This window comes from Rana temporaria, chromosome 1, assembly GCF_905171775.1.
Source record: "Rana temporaria chromosome 1, aRanTem1.1, whole genome shotgun sequence".
In the NCBI taxonomy this organism is placed as follows: domain Eukaryota; kingdom Metazoa; phylum Chordata; class Amphibia; order Anura; family Ranidae; genus Rana; species Rana temporaria.
In genome coordinates this window covers 525,106,430-525,128,827 of record NC_053489.1, presented here as the reverse complement: position 1 = coordinate 525,128,827, position 22,398 = coordinate 525,106,430, and the positions used below count along the sequence as shown (strand labels likewise).

General features: G+C 42.0%; 1 protein-coding gene across 1 annotated transcript in view; it reads left to right on the top strand.

Moving 5' to 3' along the window:
• GATB (glutamyl-tRNA amidotransferase subunit B) overlaps window positions 1-21,854 on the top strand; it is a 167,360-nt gene extending 145,506 nt beyond the window's left edge. Inside the window, exons 11-13 of the mRNA XM_040331899.1 lie at window positions 5,136-5,214; window positions 19,742-19,873; window positions 21,146-21,854. Of these exons, the coding sequence (XP_040187833.1) occupies window positions 5,136-5,214; window positions 19,742-19,873; window positions 21,146-21,286 (352 nt within the window). The 3' untranslated portion in view covers window positions 21,287-21,854. The remainder of the gene's footprint in view (window positions 1-5,135; window positions 5,215-19,741; window positions 19,874-21,145) is intronic.
• The last annotated feature ends 544 nt before the right edge of the window (window positions 21,855-22,398 follow it).

Sequence of the window (22,398 nt, the reverse complement as noted above, 5' to 3'; positions counted from 1 at the left end):
GATAATTATGTTAACCACTTCAGGCCCGAAAGGTTTTACCCCCTTCATGACCTGGCCATTTTTTGCGATTCGGCACTGTGTTATTTTAACTGACAATTGTGCGATGCTGTACCCAAATAAAATAGTTTTTTTTTTTTTTTGTTTTTTTTCCAACAAATACAGTTTTCTTTTGGTAGTATTTGATCACCTCTGCAGTTTTTATTTTCTGCGCTACAAACCAAAAAAGATGGAACATTTTGAAAAAAATAAATATATTTTTTACTTTTTTGTTATAAAACATATCCAATACAAATGTTTTAAAAAATCTAATTTCTTCATCAATTTAGGCCAATATGTATTCAATTACATATTTTTGGTAAGAAACATCCCAATAAGTGTATATTGATTGGTTTGCGCAAAAGTTCTAGCATCTACAAACAATGGGATATTTTTATGAAATTTGTATTTATTTTTACTTGTAATGGCGGCGATCAGCAATTTTTTGCAGGACTGCGATATTACAGCGGACAAATCAGACTCCTAACTGACACTTTTGACACTATTTTGGAGACCAGTGACACTAATACAGTGATCAGTGCTTAAAAATATGCACTGTTACTGTACATATGACACTGGCAGGGAAGGGGTTAAAACCAGGGGCGATCAAAGGGTTAACTGTGTCCCTAGTGAGTGCTTGTGGGGGATGGTTTGACTGGGCAAAGAAAGAGATCAGTGTTCCTGCTTAGCAGGTATACAAGATCTCTCTCTTTCCCTCTGACAGAACGGCGATCTGCCTTGTTTACATCTGCCATCTTGTGGGAACAATCGTAGGTGATCGGCGGCCAATCGGCACGTGTGCCCCCGCAGAGCTACTGCAGGGAACAACGTACAGGTACATCTTTTCGCACAGCCGGGCCCCCTTGCCACAGAAAATGTGCAGAAGGCAGTTCAGTGCTAGGCGTTTGCGCCCTCCTGTATTTTTTGTATTCAGTTTTCATTTCAGAGGTTTGCAACCAATTTAAAGTGGTTGCGAAGCCTTAAAGTGGATGTAAACCCACCACTCACCCAGTATAAACTAATGGCACAGTATTAATGTATATATACATGTAAGCCTCCTGCATGTATCCCTACCTTGCAAATGTCACCCCCTTCAGCAGTAGGAGCCCCGCAAAACTCTGGAATCAGTGGGTGGGTCTCTTTGCCAGCACTCATAACTCCCCGCCTACCCCCTACACTCTCCTACTCTTTAGTCACACATATCATGCCCCATGATGAGTAACATCCAGTCAAAACTCAGGAAAGGCACCACATGACTTAGGCATGCCCAATCTTGCTGAGGTGTGGAGCAGCCAATCTAGGGAGAGCTGGAGAAAAAAGGGGGGGGGGGGGTGAAGCCGGAATCGGAACACAAACTCTGCTCTTTGCTCATTCATGAGATAAAGAAATCAGATGTCGGTCACAGCAGTGGGAGATGTGGTGACACAAATTTATCTGTCTGTCGTTTTTTATCTTACAAAAAAAGGACAAGAGGATTGCTCAGAGCTGGATTAAAGAGGAAGTAAACCGCCCCGTGAAAAACGGGGAAAAACCTAATCCTGCAAGAGAAAGGCAGCATAGCATACTAGCTCATTATGTGGCACTTACCTGAAATCGAAGCACCAGTGGTCGTCCACGTTTGCCGCCACCGCCATGTCCCCTTCCTTTTTTTCGCCACTCCGGCGCTGTGATTGGCCGGAGCGGCGATGACGTCACTCCCACGCATGCGCGCGGGACCGGCAGATCCCCGCGCATCCGTGAAAACATAGCATTAATCCAGGTTATGCCATTGTGAAAAACTGCACTTTCAGTGCGCCTGCGCCGTTGTCTATGGCGCGCATGCGCCGTAGACATTGCCACCTGTAATTGATGTAAATATCTCTTAAACCATGCAGGTTTAGGAGATTTTTCTTGCACCTACACCTTAATCTAGGCTTACCTGTAGGTGCAAGTTGTGTGGTTGAGTTTACAACCACTTTTTTTTTTTTTTTGTAAATCTGTTTATTGAATTTTAAAACATTCAACAAAAAAAAGAAAACAACAGACATTGGTCATGACAAAAATTGGCTAAGGCACGTACAGAAATATGATTCGAGGCAATCTGGTTACATAAAATAGGGTGGGGAGCTCAAGTCATCACAATGGTCTCAGCGGGCCATCATTCACGGGTAGAAGGACAACTCCGGGCAAAACAAAAAACAAAAGGGGGGGACAAAAAAAACCTGCAGCTCAGAGACACATGATATATTATAGTCGTAGAATCCTATGCAACAGCAGGGAACAAAGAATTAAGTGGAGTTTGGGTCTGTGGCTGTGGAAGGATCCGCCAGCCATTTGGACCAAACCTTATCATATTTTTGAGGGCAACCCCTATTAGCATAGCAATCTTTGTAAAGAGGCAGGCTGTTGTTGACCAATTGCTTCCACAGGGAGAGAGGAGGGGGAGTAGGTTTACGCCATCTTAAGGGCTATGGCCTTGCGGGCATAAAAGAGAAGCAACCCGACCAGAGTGCGACCTGCCACAGTGGGAATCAGTTGTTCTATGAGACCTAATATACACACTTCTATGGAGTGTTGAAGTGATATAGTGGTGATCTGTGTAATGACCCGTAATATCTCCTTCCAGTAATCGACAATGGCTGGGCAGGTCCAAAAAATGTGGGTAAAGTCACCAGGTACTGTACCACAACGCCAACACCCCGGGGGGGAGGCGGGGTTCATTTTGTGCAACCTGTGCGGGGTAAAGTATGCGCGGTGAGCCATCTTGAACTGTATTAGTCGGTCTCGCAGGGAGACCAGGGATCTGAAAGGGAAGTCCCATATGTCGTCCCAGTCGTCATTGTCAAAGTCAGGAATGTCGTGTAGCCATTTGTTCCTGAGTTTTTCCAGAGTAGGGAGGGAGGTCATTATTAAGTGAGAGTACAGTGGCAAGGTGGGTTTGTCTGTACACCCTGACCTGAGGAGGGTCTCTAATGAGGACTGGACGATCTGAGGGGGAGAACTGGAGAATTGATGACCGAAGGCATGGGAGAGTTGTAAATATCTAAAAAAATAACTCCGCGGGATGTTGAAGTCCGAAATCAGTTTGGGGAGTAGGGCCAGAGACTGATTGGAGACCACCTGGGCCATTGTTTTTACACCAAATTTGGTCCAAGCGTGGGGTTCAGGCAATTTGTAAATGTGTTCAAGGGTGGGGTTCAACCATAAGGGGGCAGCTGGAGAGAGTGCATTTTTAGGGAATCTTTCAATCCTAAGTCCCGCCCCCCAAGCACGAAGCGTGGTGCGCATGGAGGGGGTCAATGAGTATGGGGCCTTGGGACCGCGAAAAAGCAAACATTTCAGCGCTTCCAAAGATTTTACCACCGCTGCCTCAACCATGGTGGCGGGGTTTGTCGTATCGGGAGTAAGCCACCAGGCAGCTGTAACTAGTTGGGCGGCCAGGAAATATTTATGTAGGTCAGGGCACGCCAGTCCTCCCTGGGAGGACGGGCGTGTTAGCGTTGACCATCCGTACCTGGGGGACTGGGTCCCCCAGATAAAGGAGGCAAAGAGGCTATGCAGCCGGGTGAAAAAGGATTTAGGAATTAACTGCGGAGACTGACGGAGTAAGTAAATAAATTTGGGCAGGATTTTCATTTTTATGAGATTTATCCGACAGAGCAATGATAAGGCAAGTGACTCCCACGCCTTCAGTCTCAGCCGTGTCTCCTGAACCACAGGGGATAGATTTAGGGGCAAAAAATCCGAAGCCTGCCTCGAGATCACCACCCCAAGGTATTTGAAGCTCTCAACCCATTGTAGGGGTATATCGGAGGGGGGGGTGGTGCGGGCTGCGGGGTCTATAGGGAACAAGAGAGATTTAGACCAGTTAACCCTGAGGCCCGTGACAGCTGAGAAGGAGTTCAGGATCTGCAATGCCCCCGTGAGCGAAGAGTCTGCATCATTGAGGAAAAGAAGGAGGTCGTCCGCATACAGGACGACCCTCTCCTCCAACCAGCCGACGCGCAGGCCCCTGATGTGCAGGGAGGTGCGTAGGGCCTCCGCCAGCGGCTCCATCGCAATGGCGAAAAGGGCCGAAGAGAGAGGGCAACCCTGCCGCGTGCGAGTTTACAACCACTTTAACTCTGCGTGGTAAGACTGGGCACAGATGATTGGACAGATAAAAGTCTTCATTAAAGAACATTCAGGTTTACATCCACGTTGAGGTTTTTCACTTTAATGCATCGAAAACCTTCTGTGCTGCAGCTCCCCCCAGACTCCCCCTCCTTCTTACCTGAGCCTGATCCAATCCAGCGATGTGCACAAGTGCAGCAGCTCCAGCTGTCGCTCTCCTCATTGGACAGATTGATACCAGCAGGAGCTATTGGCTCCCGCTTCTGTCAATCAAAAGCTGTGACATGGGGGCAGGGGGCCAGAGTCCTACTGTCTGTGTCAGTGTCTTTCCATGGGGGCATCCGATGAAGAGGAGGGGCCTAGAGTGCTGGCAGAAGACCACAGTAGAAGAGGATTAGGGCTGCTTTGTGCAAAACCATTGCACAGAGCAGATAAGTATAGGCTTGTTTGTTATAAAACAATTAAATAAATTACTTTTACAATCACTTTCAATGTTTCAGTATTTAAACCAATGTCATGGCCTAAAGGTTTAGTTGGGGCTTGATTTATGAATGATCATGATGAGTTCCCCACCTAGTGGTATCTCTATAGTATTGTGTAGTAATCATATACTATACATTATATTTGCAAATGTACAGTACATCACTATGATATTGCTGTTTATTAATATGTAAAGATGGCTTTATACACTAAAAGAAGTTGAATATGATGGCATGATCCAACTGCCTTTGGAGCGTCTGTTGCACAGCACTCACATCAATAACAGTTACTTAGTTCAGCCAAGAGTTTGTGTTTGTAGTAGAGGAAAGAGCGATTTTTTTTATTTTTTTTATTTATTTTTTATTATTGAAACATTCAGAAACACAAATCGGACATAGCTAAAAGACACTATCTTTGCATATTTACGAATAAGTCTTGTATTTTGCTGGAGATTTTATTGGAATTTAGTAATGCAAAAGGATTTTTTTGAAAGACTTGTAAATTATATATATTTTTTCTGTTCCTAGTATGATAACTCCCACCTCATTGGCTGAACTTGTGACACTGCTGGAGAACAGAGTAATTTCTTCATCAGCGGCCCAACAGGTACATAAGGACTTTATTTGTGTTAATTACCTCAAGCACTTTTATTATTTTCTTTATTTTTAGAATTCTCAGTATTATAAGTACTGGCTTACAAGTTTTAATTTGCGTACTAATTGGATGCAAGCACTTTTGTTGTATATATATTACTTGGCACATTGGTTTTAAATTTTTGGTGGTATTATTTCGGGTGTCCCCTTTTCTCATGAACAAGCGGATCCCTTCCCCATACTCCATACTCTGTAATCTGTCGTTAGCGGTAGTGCCCAATGTAGTGTGATGATAGGGAATCCCATCCTAGAAATTGTTCCCATTTCTTGTGCTGCAATTTCTTCGGCTCGGGTTCGCAAAACTCCTAACCCTTGGTCATGGTCATAACCCTTGGTTAGGGCTTGTATATCCTATTCCTAACATCCTGGCTTTTGTACTCCTTGTACACTCCCTTTTGCAAGAAGTGGCCCCTCTTCATTGCCATTGGACTTTGTGTCCTTCTGAGGCCTTCCTCAGATGTTCTTGCTCACGTAGAGCCCTTCTTTCATGCTCAAAGGTGTTACTCACTTAAAGGTAAGTCTTTTAGTCAACCCTACCTAACAGCTGTACTTCTGCCTTGGATCCCTCTGTGTTCTTCCTGGGGGAGCTCCCTCTTTTTCTTATGTTACATTGGGCAGAGTATCATGGAAGCCAGTCCTTGCTTCCCTGTGGTTCTTACTATCACCTTCTGTGGAAATGTCTTTCCCTCTCCATCTATATCCTTCTAAACAATAAACCTGTCATAAGGGAAATCTTTGAATTGCCATTGACCACCTTCTGAAAATGCTAGGTGCCTGGAAGTTATACTCTCTTCCTGGCTGTAATAATGCTGGGAACAAGTATGCAGATCAGAAAAGTCCTTGGCCACATTCTTGTTCTGAGTCAGTAACTCGATGTCAGTGTGAGACCCAGACAGTTCCCCATGCACTACCTTAAAGGCATGACAAACACTTATGATAGACTGTACTCTGACTGGCTGTCATGTATTTCCTTGCCTCCTGACTCCTCTTTCGTTCCTCATGGGGTGTTCCTTTTATGCATTTCATCTCTCTTCCACCCAACTTGGTTATTGTTCCTTTCTTCCCAAAGATTCTGTCCTCAGGGAACATGAGCCCATTTTCCCAAACATGGAGTTGTTGGGTTCTTTACATCTAGTATTGGTCCTTCTCAGGGGTTGCAGGACCACCACCAGTTATTCTGCTCACGTTTTCAAAACAGTTCTCTGACAGGTAGCTGTAAGAACATTTGTTTATCCATGCTTCGACTACAAGGTGTTTCTGCTGCTGTGTTCTGTTGAGATTTTTTTCTGCAGTTTTTGCTGCTTTGTTAGTAAAGTCAGGTAAAGTCATACACACTGTGGGGCAGATCCTCAAAGAAATTACACCGGCGTATCAAGATATATTGATATATTGATACGCCGCGTAATTTCAAATTTTGCGCGTCGTATCTTTGTTTTGGTATCCATAAAACAAGATACGACGGCATCTGTGTTAGATCCGACAGGCGTACGTCTTCGGATCTTAGATGCAATTTTTCGGCTTCCGCTAGGTGGCGTTCCCATCGTAATCCGCGTTGAGTATGCAAATTAGCTATTTCCGACGATCCACGAATGTACGACCGGCCGTCGCATTTTTTTACGTCGTTTCCATTCTGCTTTTTCCGGTGTATAGTTAAAGCTGCTATATGGTGGCGTACTCAATGTTAAGTATGGCAGTCGTTCCCGCGTCTAATTTTAAAAATGTTACATTGTTTGCGTAAGTCGTCTGTGAATGGGGCTGGACGACATTTACGTTCACGTTGAAAACAATGACGTCCTTGCGACGTCATTTGGAGCAATGCACCCTGGGAGTTTTTACGGACGGCGCATGCGCAGTTCGTTCGGCGCGGGGACACGCTTCATTTAAATGAAACACGCCCCCTACCCGCCCAATTTGAATTCCACGCCCTTATGCCGCGAGAGATACACTACGCCGCCGTAACTTACAGCGCAAATTCGTTGAGGATTCAAAGCAAAGCCAAGTAAGTTACAGCGGCGTAGCGTATCTTACATCTGTGCCGGGCGCAGCATATGTATGTGGATCTGCCCCTGTATCTTTTATCATAATGTGTTTGCTTATGCATCTGTCAGTTTTATTAGTTTTGTACTGTAAAAACAAAACAGCAGTATGAGCCTGACAAATACAGATGTATATCTTTACACGCTGCTCTGGAATCCTCCAGCTACTGTACAAGGAAAAAAAAAAGACAGACTCACTTTTAATCCTCTGTTCAGTGGACCTCTGCCATAGTTCCAATGTGTAATACTGAAAATCTGCACAACTACAGTATATTGACCTCTGAGGCCGCGTACACACGGTCGGTCCAAACCGATGAAAACGGCCTGAAGTCCAGTTTCATTGGTCCAAACCGACCGTGTGTACGGCCCATCGGTCTGTTGTCCTTCGGACAAAAATTAGAGGATTCGCTTTAAAATCGAACCGATGGATGGCTGACCATCGGTCAAAACCGATGGTTAGTACACAAAAGCATCGGTTCAAAACCCGCGCATGCTCAGAATCAAGTCGACGCATGCTTGGAAGCATTGAACTTCTTTTTTTTCAGCACGTCGTGTGTTTTACGTCACCGCGTTCTGACCCGATCTTTTTTTTTGAACTGATGGTGTGTACGCACATTAGACCATCGGTCTGCTTCAGCGGTTAACCGATGAAAACGGTCCGTCGGACCATTCTCACCGGATGGATCGACCGTGTGTACGCGGACTCTTGAATGACAAACATTTTCCAGCACACTGATATACTTATTTAACTGGTGCTATAAAGCTGTGTTGATGCGTTTTTTTCCCCTAATCTTGTGTACAGTCAGGGTTTGATTTACTGTAATGTGTACCTTTTTTATGTTGCTTTTAAACAAGGCATTTTATTTCATCCAGTTACTAAGAATATTCTGCTGTAAATGCCAATATCTCTGCCACTGCATAAATATTTGGTACCCCAATAACTAACACTGATGCCACACTCCTAGATTTTACCTTGTAAAGTATATTCGATATTGCTGCAGATTTTCTGTTTTTGAAGTAAGATGTTAATTTACCACTGGAGACTTCAGATTCTTTGTGCATTTAAGAACATCTGTAGCTAAGAAATAACCAGCAAATAAAACTGCTTGTAGATTATAATCTGCTTTATGAAAATCTCTACTCTTTGTGTCTGCCAGTGGGATGTGACACATTAAATTGGATCTTCTCAGCTTGGCTGTGTCTCATAAAAATCACGATTTGCTGTTTTGCTCTACAAATTTCTGTTAACCATTTTATTTTTTATTTGTTTAAGTCTGTCTATGTCGATTAGTTTTTTTCTATTTAGAAATATTTAGCAATGAAATGTTTCTTTGAGGCTCCTTTTGCAGTTGCTATGATAATCTTTCAGGATATAATTTTAACTTTGAAATGCTGCTTTTATTTGGACTTGGAGACATTACTAGTAAAATCAGTATATATCCCTCCAAACAATAAACCTGTCAAAAACAAAATCTGTTGGTTGTCATTAGGGTTGTCCCGATAACGAGCATTTGCGCGAGTACTTGTACTCGCACAAATGCTCCCGATTGCAGATCCGATACCTGGGACAGATAAGGTAACCCGGCGCAATCTGAAGTCAGCGGGGGGAACAACGGAAGTGACGCTCTGTGTCGATGTCAGCGGTTGGACATCCCGAAGCCCATCTTCGTACACCCTGCACTCGGCCACAGTAATCTAGCAGCCGACATCTTGTTACACCCAGCCCATATAGTTTAGGCTGGGTGTAACAAGATGGCCGCTGCTGCAAGTGGAACAAAGGGTAAAAACTGTGAGGGATGAGCTGATAGGAGATGTTCTCTTTTATGCTGCTGGTCTTCCATGCCATTGCATGCCATGACTGATGTTATACCCTTGGTGTTGTCCTAATGTATACAATGGCTATTTTAGTGAAGAAAAGACATAGTATGTAAATGCTGTAAAAATAATGACTGTTGAAATCCTTAGCTAAGAAACACTAAATTAAATTGAACTGCATGGTTTTCATACGTCTCCTGTTGAGCACCAACCTCACACATCCTTTGTTTTTGTGGGAATAGATGGTGAACTTCAAGTGACTTCAGTTCATGAATTAAGAAGTAGTAAACAAATTTTCACACATTTGTACCCCTGGCATGAAAAAGACTGAAGAGTGACCTTGTGTTGGATTGTATATTAATGGTTAGCAATAGAACATCTATTCTTATATCAAAGTGTATCAAATGATATAAACTGCTTAAAGCCTTGATGATAACATGGAATTATGATGTGCCAAACATAATACAGTACAGCTCCATTAATCCCTGCCAAGAAAATGGGTGTAAGAAATGCAACAACTACTTCTATCCTACCCACACTTTTCTTGCCTCTACTGAGTGACTAAAGGTTCCCTGCACCAGTTTTATTACCTACTACACAATAAGGGAATGACAACAGGCATTGGCATCTTTGCTGGAAAGATCTCTAAATATGCACTTGACAGTGACTCATGTTATAAACATAGTCAGATATCCCTATTTGGCCTTTAAATAATACGTTTGTTAAAACTGGAATTTCAATAAGGTTTACAATTATACAGTCTGTTTTACTAATATGTCTTTATTACATAGAATTGTCCTTGGCAGCTGCCAAGTCCCAGTATCTCATGCTGTTCTGATTCACCAACCACTTATACAGGGTTACATTGATTGTAATTACTCATACAGGCCACATTTTTTGTATTGTATACATCACTTACCTCATTGTCAGAAATGAATACATTTTTGTTGGCCATGTATGTGTCCTCATTGATGTAGGCAGTGCACACAAAAATCCATGGGTTGTTATGACAGCAAGTTATTTTGAATGACCTTGAATCTCTTATATTCTACCTAATCTCTAAAAGGGTTAGAAATAACTCCTATTTTTTTACATATTCCAAATAAAGTGTTTGTAAAGCTCAAATATTGTCTTTGTCATACATCCCAGGATGCAAGGTATCTTCATCTCTAGTACAATAGGGTTATGGTGCCACATTCAGGTAAAAGGAAATCTCCTCCCAGGCATAACCCCTCCCTGTTTTTTTTTTTTTTTTTGCTAGTGTTTTATAGGTGATGGTTACATCTGTGTGGTCTCTGCATGAAAACATAGCTAACTTCTTAGCAGTTCCATTTGGGATTAGGAGACTGGCTTTTTTGTATCAATTTCCTACAGATTTTCTGCACAGGAGGGTGGTACTGCCAGCGGACGTTGCCAGGTGCCCCCCCCCCCCCCCCCGTCTATTTACGATCTGTCAGATGGAGGAGTAGGCAGTCAACCTTCTTCGCGGGCCGAGATTTTTTTTTTTTGTTTTGCTCTTTTTGGGTCCGGCATCCGATCCTTTGAATCTATTTTCCTTCTTGCTCCTTTTCCATACGTCTTTCATTGTTCTCAGACTGCACTGTACTGTCCTGGGTAACGTTGAGGAAAAATAGATTCCAAGGATCGGATGGCAGTACGTCTTCTGACACTACCTCAAACAGCTTTGTACGGCAGGCTCTGATTGGAGTACATCACAAATCCGCCTCTAATGATGATGACTGGGATCTAAATAAAAGGAGGACTTCTCTTAAGGCTTGAGATTTTCAATGCTCTGGTGAGTGTAACCCCTTGGGGGGGAGTGTGCCTCATGCGGTGAAGATTAGGAGTCTGGTGTATGGTGCATGCAACTGTCTAGGATCACCAACTATCGTTTAGAGATGATTTCACTGTCATCACATGTTATTAAAAAACTATATGTCTTGCAGTTGGTCACAGGACTGTTTTTTTCTTATGTTATTATTGTTTAAAAAAAAAAAAAATATATATATATATATATATATATATATATATATATATATATATATAGTATTGAAAATAAGGACCAGTGAACCTGATAAAGCAGCACATAAGTCCATTGCGTGGATTTGCCATTTAGTTGTGCAGCATTCTTTCCTTTGCATTTTTAGGTGTATAATATGTGTTTTGAACCTATTTGATCTTTTTCACTGACTGGAGATATATTACTTTCCTGTTATGGCTCACCCCTAGTCTGACATGTAACCCCTGTAACTGATACATGTGCTAGAGAACTTTTTGAAAAACAACTTAATGGCCAGATTACCAGAAGAAAATTTAAAAAAGCAAAAAGAATGCAGCCATTACATCTAAAAGTTGGTAAGCTGCAATATAATGAATGTTTGATTTTGTGTTTTAATATTGCTTTAACGTTGAAAAAAACACATTATCAAATGTGCAATAATTGGTGTCTGTGATACTTTTTAAGAGCAAATTTGCCATTAATTTTCATAACAATCTTTAAGTTTATGCTTACCCGACAGTTACTTAACCACCTGAGGCTCGCACTAAAGCCGAAAAATATGTAGAATACGTATCGGCCTAAACTGAGAATTATTTTTTTTTTAAATTGGGCTATTTATTATAGCAACAAGTAAAAAATATTGTATTTTTTTTCAAAATTGTCGCCCTTTTTTGTTTATAGCGCAAAAAATAAAAACCGCACAGGCGATCAAATACCACAACTTTATCCCTGACCTGTCTGGTGTGTTCCTTGGCCTTCATGATGCTGTTTGTTCACTAAGGTTCTCTAACAAACCTCAGAGGACTTTGCAGAACAGCTGTATTTATACTGAGAATAAATTACACACAGGTGGACTATTTACTAATTAGGTGACTACTGAAGGCAATTGGTTCCACTAGATTTTAGTCAGGGGTATCAGAGTAAGGGGGGCTGTTTTCATTATGATTTAAAGAGTAAACACAGTTGATTGATAATAAATGGCTTCAGCCAAACACAAACCATGAGTGAAAGAAAAGTTTTCGTGTTATCATTCATATTCTCTGAAAAATGGCCAAGAATTCTGCCAGGGAATGTAAACTTGTGAGCACAACTAATATATATATATATATAAAAGAAAACTTTTTGAATGAGAAGGTGTGTCCAAACTTATATACAGTACAGACCAAAAGTTTGGACACACCTTCTCATTCAAAAAGTTTTCTTTATTTTCATGACTATGAAAATTGTAGATTCACACTGAAGGTATCAAAACTATGAATTAACACATGTGGAATTATACATAACAAAAAAGTGTGAAACACCTGAAAATATATTTCATATTCTAGGTTCTTCAAAGTAGCCACCTTTTGCTTTGATTACTGCTTGGCACACTCTTGGCATTCTCTTGATGAGCTTCAAGAGGTAGTCACCTGGCGCAGCATCCCATCACTCTCCTTCTTGGTCAAATAGCCCTTACACAGCCTGGAGGTGTGTTTGGGGTCATTGTCCTGATGGATGGAATAGCATGCCGCTGCAAGATGCTGTGTTAGCCATGCTGGTTCAGTATGCCTTCAATTTTGAATAAATCCCCAACAGTGTCACCAGCAAAGCACCCCCACACCATCACACCTCCTCCATGTTTCACAGTGGGAACCAGGCATGTAGAGTCCATCCGTTCACCTTTTCTGCGTCGCACAAAGACACGGGGGTTGGAACCAAAGATCTCAAGTTTGGACTCATCAGACCAAAGCACATATTTCCACTGGTCTAATGTCCATTCCTTGTGTTCTTTAGCCCAAACATGTCTCTTCTGCTTGTTGCCTTTCTTTAGCAGTGGTTTCCTAGCAGATATTCTACCATGAAGGCCTGATTCACACAGTCTCCTCTTAACAGTTCTAGAGATGTGTCTGCTGCAAAAGGTGGCTACTTTGAAGAACCTAGAATATGAAATATATTTTCAGTTGTTTCACACTTTTTTGTTATGTATAATTCCACATGTGTTAATTCATAGTTTTGATGCCTTCAGTGTGAATCTACAATTTTCATAGTCATGAAAATAAAGAAAACTCTTTGAATGAGAAGGTGTGTCCAAACTTTTGGTCTGTACTGTGTATATATATATATATATATATATATATTGTTCCATGCAGCTTCCTTTGAGATCTGTTGCCTGGTTTATTTTTGGCCTTCTTATCACCCCTAGTAGTTACCCATACTTGTGGTGGTGGATCTTTTGTTGTTTCCACATTTGGGTAAATACAGACGGCAGTCTATTTACCTGTTTTTATATTGCTTGGGCTTACGTTTCATATGGAGCAGCGTCTGTTGACATGGTCAGTATTTAAATCCAATGTGCATGCTACAGTTATCTATTCTGTGGTATCTATGTACTCTATATTTATCACTATGTTTGTATTATAGAACTTCTATGTACAAAGCACGAACCTGAAATCTCGAAATGCATCAGTTGCTTTTTTGAGGTTCTCTTCCCATCTATGTGCTGCTGTTTCACAAATTTATTTAAGCCCTACCCCCGATTTTGTTTTTTCAAATGATTTTACTCGGTTTATAATAAAATTCATATTTTTTTATATATATACAGTTACCTATCTGGTCTTTTGTCCATTTTGCATGGTAAAGTCACATATTTTGGAGGGTTTCTCTCTTGCTGAAGTTTGCCTTAGAGCAGGGGTCTCCAAACTTTTTAGCCCGAGGGCCACATTGTAAATTTTATAAATATTCGCGGGCCGAAAAAATTCATTTAGAAATAAATGAATACAAATGTAAATAATCTTGTCAGAGCCTTTCCACATGTCTGTGTCCCCTGCCCTGATAACACACCCAGATACCCCCCCTAATATAATAGCACCACCCCCCCCCCCAGATACTCCCCAGCCTGATCACCACCACCCCAGATACCCCCAGTCTGATCACACACCCCTATATCTCTCCACTCTGATCACACCCCCCCTCCTCATACCTCTCTCCTAACACACCCCTCCACCATCATACACACACCTTTGGGTTTTGCATTCCTGCAAACTGTTCCTCCTCCAGATGATGACAGTGGAGGAATCTGCAGCACACCAGGGTGGATCAGCTGTCACTGGAACAGGCACAATACCTTCCTAGAAATCTGGCAGTGGCAGCTGAAGAGAGCAGGAGCCTCCTCCACTCCAACCTTATCCCAGGGTTGGTAATTTGCACCCTAGACAAGACCAGCTACAGGCCACTACAGTATGGGTGAACAGGGTCTTGGGTAGAAATGCATCTGCATATGTGGTGTCACAAAAAATAAATAAAAATGTCTCTGCATTGATAGTGTTGCTGGAAGGACAAATGTCCTTGTACTGGGCTGTGAAGATGTTGGTGCTATATAGACATTTAAATGGATGGGGAAGGCTCCTGCTGTCCTTGTACATAGCCACAGTCAGTGTTGACACTATACTTGGTGCAGTAGAATGGGGATGGATGGTGTACAGATAATGGGGAGCTGCTCCCACTCCATTTTTATGCCTTCCCCCTCCATGTACACACTGCTCCCCTGTCATAAATATCTCTCACAGCCTATCAGTGGCCTATATTTAGGTATGTCTATAAAGGGCGAGCAGGAGGGAACAATGCAGGGGAGGCACAGTAAATGGAGCATGGGGACAAGAGGGCACAGTACAGGAGGCCACAATATAGGTTGGCACAGTACAAGGGGGGGCACAGTACATGAGGTGTTACAGAGCTATGTGACCTGGAAAGGGCACAGTATCCAGGAGTAAAATGTCAGGCTTACCATGGCCATCTGAAGATCAAAGCCATCCATGACTCCTGTGTGTAGCACCAGGTGATCTGACTGCTCTCATGCTTCTCAGTGAAGGGGAGAGATAATCACACGCCAGCAATATCTGATGTCTTTTATCCACTCAGCCTAGCGGGGTAGCTGTTCTTTTTTGCAAGCAGTGTACCCCTCTCTGCATGCAATGCACTTTCAACTCCATGGGGCAGCGGGAAAATGCCTGGCTCTCGAGATGTTTAAACACAGGGTCCGCCCCCGAGTGTCATCAGACAGAACTCCAAGCATGCCCCATTCCAAGCTCAGCTGATGAAGAACGGCTGGCTGTTAAACTGTGCATGTGCAGTTTGTATTAAACAGCGCTCGGCGGAGTTATCATCGTTACTGACCGGCAGCCCCCCCATGTTCACAGTCTGCAGGGGAAGAAACTTCAGGGGCCCCCTATGCACCTCGAGCCCTTGCCTGCGCGTTAAGATGGGCTTGCCTCCTCAGTGTCTCCACCCCCTCCTAGTCTCTGGGTGTCTGTCTCTCTGCAGTGTCAGTCTCCATGCCGTTCACATCAGAGCCATCCCCGGCTTGGTTCTTGGGGTGCAGCCGGCAGAGAGGGTGCTGACAGGCGTAGAGAGGGGGTGAAGCTAACTGACACGGCACGCCTCCTTCCCCCACACCGGGACATGTATTTGCAGGACCCTACCTGACTCCAGCACACACAGCCAGCCCACATCAATGCTGCCCGATAGCGGGGCCCCGCCTCCTCCCTTTGTGCATTGTAATCCGCCCACCGCAACACCTTCCTCTGCTCTGTCAGCGGTACACATACATCGCCCGCCTGCCTTCTGCTCTGTCCCATTGCCCGCATGGGGAAATTTAACCAGGCAGTCTCTGAATGAGCTGCGGGCCGGATAAATCATCCAAGCGGGCCGGATGTGGCCCGTGGGCCGGGGTTTGGAGACCCCTGCCTTAGAGCATCTTTGCAAATCACAACCCTACAGGGAAAAGTTTTGTGGACTATAGAAACAAAAGTTGAATTGTTTGGGAAGAATACTCAGCACTGTGAATGGCGCAAAAAAGTCACAGCATACCAACATGAAAACATCATCCCAATGATGAAGTATGGTGGAGGGAACATCATGATTTGGGCTTGCTTCAGGGCCTGGGCCACTTGCCATCATCAAGGGGAAAATTCATTCCCAAGTCTACTGAAATATCCTGCAGGATAATGTCAGGATGGCAGACCACCATCTGAAGCTTAGTAGAAGTTGGGTGATGCAGCAGATGAATGACCCTAAGCATCGAAGTAAATCTACTACAGACTGGCTTTAGAAAAAGGAAAATGTGCCTTATGGAGTGGCCCAGTCAGAGCCCAGACCTTAACCCCATAGAGATCCTGTAGAATGACCTTAAGAGCTATTCACATCAGGCATCCTACAAATGTGTCTGAGCTGAAACAGTTTTGTAAAGAGGAATGGTCAAAAATGCTCCGGAACATTATTTAGGTCTGGTTCAGAGCTACCGAAAATACTTGCTTGAAGTCATTGCTACCAATGGAGGTTCGGACAGCTATTAACACCTAATGTTCACTTACTTTTTTCCCTCAGCACTGTGAATGTTAATGGGTGTGTTCAATAAAGACATAAGATATTAGAATTGTTTGTGTGATATCAGATTAAGCACATTTTGTTGTCGAATGTTGTGACTTAGATGAGACCCAGATCATATTTTATAGCAAATTACTGCAAAATAACAGTTAATTCCAAGGGGTTCACATACCTTTTCTTGTCAACTGTATGTAATTTCTTCTCCCTGATTCCTTCTTGCATGTCTGTTCTGCAGTAGTAGGGGGTTTTTTTTTCCACGCTTTTGTTTTGCTTGAGGTAAATATGATATTTAATTGCTGAAATCAGTGATACATGCTGCAATTATAGTCTTCTTGTTGAGATCAGACATTATATTATCTGAAAGATGAATATGCATCATAAATAATAAGATTTTGTATTACAATCTGTTTTACAACATTTGGAGAACAAGTATAATGAGTCATTAATAAGTCTAATACAATGCTAGCTTTACATTTGGAAAATGAAGTCACGCCAGCTGAGGGAGAGGTGATAAGTCAGAGCCAAACAAAACAAATACATACAAAGTAATAATTAACCACTTAAGGACCGCCTAACGCCGATATACGTCGGCAGAATGGCACGGCTGGGCACAATCACGTACCTGTACGTGATTGTATAATGCCCAGCCGTGGGTCGCGCGGTCCCCGGAGCTGAAGAACGGGGAGAGCTGTGTGTAAACACAGCTTCCCCGTTCTTCACTGTGGCGGCGTCATCGATCGTGTGTTCCCTTATATAGGGAATCACAATCGATGACGTCACACCTACAGCCACACCCCCCAAAAGTTAGAAACACAGATGAGGTCACACATAACCCCATCAGCGCCCCCTTGTGGTTAATTTCTATCCATGTATGGGTACTGTGGTTGTACTGATCAACTTCTGTACAACTGCCCTGTCATATTTTTTCCCCCTCGATCAGTGCTGCATGTGCCACTAAGCCCACCCCTCCTCTTCCTTTGTGAATGATGGACTATGCCTCCTGGGGTATGTGATTTGCATATCCCAGGGAGTACAGTGCACATCATTCTCCTAGGCAAGTGACATGCATGGTTGGACAAGATAGTAATTTCTTTTTTTAAAGGTAAGCAAAAAAAACGCTATTTGAAGAGGGGAGGAAGGATTAGAGAAAAGAGAACTTTCTTTTCAGCTTAACCTTACATGGACCATGGATCATGAACCGTGCTCAATCAAATTATTCCTGCTGGATCAGTGCCACCAGCTATAGCCGGCAGCACTGACCAATGTATTCTGATGGCGGGAAAGTCTCCCTGCTGTTAGAATACTATAACTCAGTGGGGAAGATTCTCCCATTCACCTCAAATTTATGGATGGAGATATTGAGTCATTGTTTTTATTCAACCCGCTGGTCTGCCTTAGTAGATCGGTTGTGGGACAATATGTCTCCTCTTACTTAACATCCTTTATGCACAAAAAAGTCTCACCTCTTATTGGCATTTATGATGGCAACAGTGTTTGTATTGTGTTTGGTTTTGGGTGCATTACCCTGTATTACTTATGCAATGGATGAATGCAAGGACTACAGCTGCTGCATACTCAACCGAGGATGATAAGGATTGTAACCTATCTATTTTGAATGATTTTATACCTGAGAAGGTTGTTGGTTGACTGGGTTTAAAGATACTATTTTGGTTCTTGACATGGTGTATATGTGTTTGGATATGGGAGTAATCTGTATTTGAATTCTCTAAAGTTACCAGGCTGGGCTTCCTTAAAAGTCCCCACCCTGCCAAAACTTTCTGTGTAAACTCACTACTGCATCCTGTTTTATATAGTGACTGGTCAACTGCTGTCAATAAATGTTCTACTCCCAAGCATTTTTCTATGCAATGCCTTATTAGACTTCTAGATTGTAAGCTCAAATGAGCAGGGCCCTCTGATTCCCCCTGTATTGAATTTTATTGTAACTGTACTGTCTGCCCTCATGTTGTAAAGCGCTGCACAAACTGTTGGCGCTATATTAATCCTGTATTATAATAATAATAATAATAATAATAATAATTAGACTTGAAGTGAGAAAGAAGATTTGAAATCAATAAGTAACAGATGAGTTTGGTCAGTTTAAAACAAGATTTTCTCTGGAAGGAAGAAATATTTGCATTTCGGCAGCATTTCCCATTAAAGGTTTAAGAGAGCCTGTCATGAATAAAATACAGGCTGCTCCATCCACTTTGTGAAATCACAGAATTGGAAACCATATTAAGTTGGAAACCTAAAACCCAAAACATACATACTTATACAGAGTTGTTGAAAACATTGATAGTGGGCACAAAACATGCGCTAATGCATAATGTTTCATTTCATGATCGCTTACATGTGTTAGGATTCGCTGGATAATAAATGGTTGTGTGTGGGTGCCAGTTATCCTTTTCTATGTAGAATAGAGAAACAACCTTTCTGCATGTATCATGTTTTGGTGAAGACAGTAGTAATGGTGGTATTAGTAACAGTCTACATCGCAGAAAGTTCCAATGTAAAAAGTCATATGTTTTATTGATACATAAGGCTAAAACCACATTCCTGCAGGAAAAGCTGACACGTTTCAGCCCAAAACAGCCTTAGTCATAGCTCAGTAATGATGGGTTCCAGGACATTTTCCATGCCTTTGACTGCATCTGATGGTAAGTTGTACATTAGTGCCTTCCTAGAGGTAGAAAAGACAGAACAAAAGTTATGCTTTTAGCATTATCCAACTCTTGTTCTCCCACTTGCTGCCTTCTGCAATCCACTTCACTTTGTAGATTACCAAGTCTTTTTTTTAATCTTCCCTATCTCTGATCCTTACTGATTTAAATAATTGGATGTGTGATTAGTCATTGACTTATGCAAAAATATGTATAACAGATAGCGTTTTAAGAGGTCTCAGCCAAAATATGAAAAGTTCTAAATTTGAACACATGCTAAATTATTGTTACTCTTCTTCAGCTACTGATCACACAGAACTTTTTTTCTTTTTGTTGTATTTAGTAATCTCTAGTTAAAGTTGACTGTATCTTGTTGATGCTAAAAGCAATTAAGTCTTTTTTTCATTTAATCTGAAACTTAATTACGTTATCAAGCCTCTTCAGTCGTCTCATTAATACAAGGGCAATTGTTAGATCATGCATTAGAAATACTGCAAAGTGGAAAATCTGCGATCTCATTTTAATCAAATAAGCATCAGTCAAAGAAAGCCCGGGAGAGAGGATTATGGCTTCATTTAAAGTCTGTTTTCTTGTGCTGGACTGCAGGTGTTCCAGGAGCTCTGCAAGGGAGTAAATAAGACCCCAACACAGATCGTGGAGGAGAAGAACCTAGGACTTCTTGATAGGAGACAGCTAGAGGACATCTGTCAGAAGATTGTGGATGAACACAGCGTAGAGGTATTGAACAGCTATGTTTTTTGTTCAATGATGGCACTTTATTTCCAAAAGGAAGGCATGTGTAGGCACAGAGATAAATCTAAAGAGTTCTCAATATATATTTGTGCATATTCTGTAAGAAATTGACATGTCTGCAAAAGATAAAGAAAACCTGTTAACATTGATGTTATCAGCAGAGTACACATTGCCTAATATGAAAACTGTATGTAGCATATAACTTTCTTTATTCCAATACTCATCTGCGTTAGAGGAACAAACAAAACCATGCAACTGAAGCTGGCTACTGGGAGATCAGTCTCCATTTTGACTTTAAGGCTGTGAACCTAGTGGTGAATTTACAGTAGTATTCTTGGGCAGAGAGTGGCACTCTCTGAGGTCACATTGTAAACCTGAATGCACAGAGCACTAGGAACTGTGTAAATGATGTAACTATAAATTCAAGAGGACTCGCCATCGGGCTTTCAGTAAAGCAGCACGACATTCAGATTATTAACCCATAGGACCCAATACATTTCACTTGCCTCTAGTCAAATCAGTTAACAAATTATTTCAGATTACGGTGGTTTACCTTACTAAATAAGGGTAATTATGCTTGTCAGTTTTGGTCTGTTACACTAACACAACTCACCCCTGGTCCTGATCTATCATTTTAAAGACATTTTGTGGTCACAGAATACACTTTCATTTTATAACATCAACATTATAATAGCAATGCAAACAGTAGTTATTTTTGACAATCCAATATAGGCTTACTTGGATAAAAAAAAATCACAATTTGAATGCTTCCTGTCTGCTGGCCATCTCTTTCCCTTAACTTCATGGATTTCCTGCATGTTTTGCAACGTGTATTTCCTGTTCTGACTCCGCCTCCTGAAACTCCTCCTCTCTGCAGCTCAGAATGCAGGCTCTGTGAAGTCTGTGGCACAGAAGTGCCTACTAACAGACCATAGTGAATATGTGGAGGAAGTAAATGTGTGGGTATCTTCACAAAGTTAGTTTAGAAACTGCAAAACTGTTATTTGAGTAGACTAGAAATAATTGAAACACAAGGTGGAAATTGATACATCATGTTACTTTTTGACAATAGATATGCTTTATTTTGGGTTTGATTGCATTTTGCAGTGTGTTTTATCATTTTAATTGACCAAAAATTCTGTGCATGAGTGGTAAACTGAAGTCTCGTAAGCAAGAGTAGAAACATTTAAAAAAAAAATTAAACAACAGCATGCATTTTTCTGGTTATCACAATTGACTTTTTGTTCTTGTTTCCAGGTTGCTGCCATAGGACAAGGAAACCTTAAGGTTCTGAATAAGCTCATAGGTTTAGTTCAGAAGGCTTCAAGGGGACGGACAGATCCAGCTCTTGTGAGGACCATACTTGAAGAAAAAGTACTAAAATCTAAAGGTCAATAAATGGTGGACTCTTCTCTCTTAAGGACTGACAGCTGCTCTTCCTCTGCTCCATTGCCCTGTGTTTTCAACTGTATACACAGCCTCCACTTTACCTTCTACCGCTGCCTGCAATGACAAGTAGCACAAAGCCTCTGTTTAACCATTGGTACACCAGGGCCCGAGAGTATTCCTGAGGGGAATAGTAGTTCCACCTTAAAGGTGCATACACCTTTTTTGTCGTAAGCAACATATTGCCAAACTGAGGGAAGATTGTTCTGCAACTACAGATGACTTGTCCACGTCTAACATTGTAATGGTTTAAGGCGGAGCTTAACATAGGTTAAATTGTGCAGCTTGTGCTTCAAGCAAGTCTGAAAAGTCATTGTCGGCAACTAGTTCTCCATCTTCCTCCTTATTGGGTATTTCTCCCTCTTCCCATCTCACTAAGGCTGATTTTTTTTTTTTTTTCGTTATTGAAAGGTTTCATGTCTAAGTTGGAGAAACTTGTTGCTCCTCCTGCTCACAAGGGTAAAAAATGCTGACAGTTTCATTCTACAGCAGCCTCTGATTAAAATATTTTAAACATTTCTATTTGCCTTAGAACTTATCATACCACTCTCTTCTTTTCTTTTGATGTGGTCCATTCAGGAAATTGTTTTTAATTGAGGCTGTGTGTTCCACTTTAATTCCAGAGGATTCTATCATTACTTAACCTACGGCAGTGTCTAAGCTTGGTTATCATACTGCTGAACATACTGCAGTACTAAATACTCCTGTGTTTTATCTCAAGTGTCCTTTACTTGGTTCAGATCTGCAGAGCAAATGCTCACACTATTACAAGCTGGGAACGTGCGCACAATTGCGTGTGTTACCGACATGCAAGAGAAATGTGTTGCTGTTTAGCAGATGTGCAGGGTACCATTAATAATGACACCACCACACATCGGCAAAATGCCTGCAATTTCACACACAGAACTGCATGATGTCAGAGCACGATGCAATTCTGTGCGGTGCAATTTTCAAAAGGGGCCCGGGACTTCTTTCCCCGCAATTTAGAGGGTAGGCAAGCACATTGAAATAAATGGGCTACCCTACAGCACTTGCAGAACACAGCCCACTCAAGTGTGAACTGG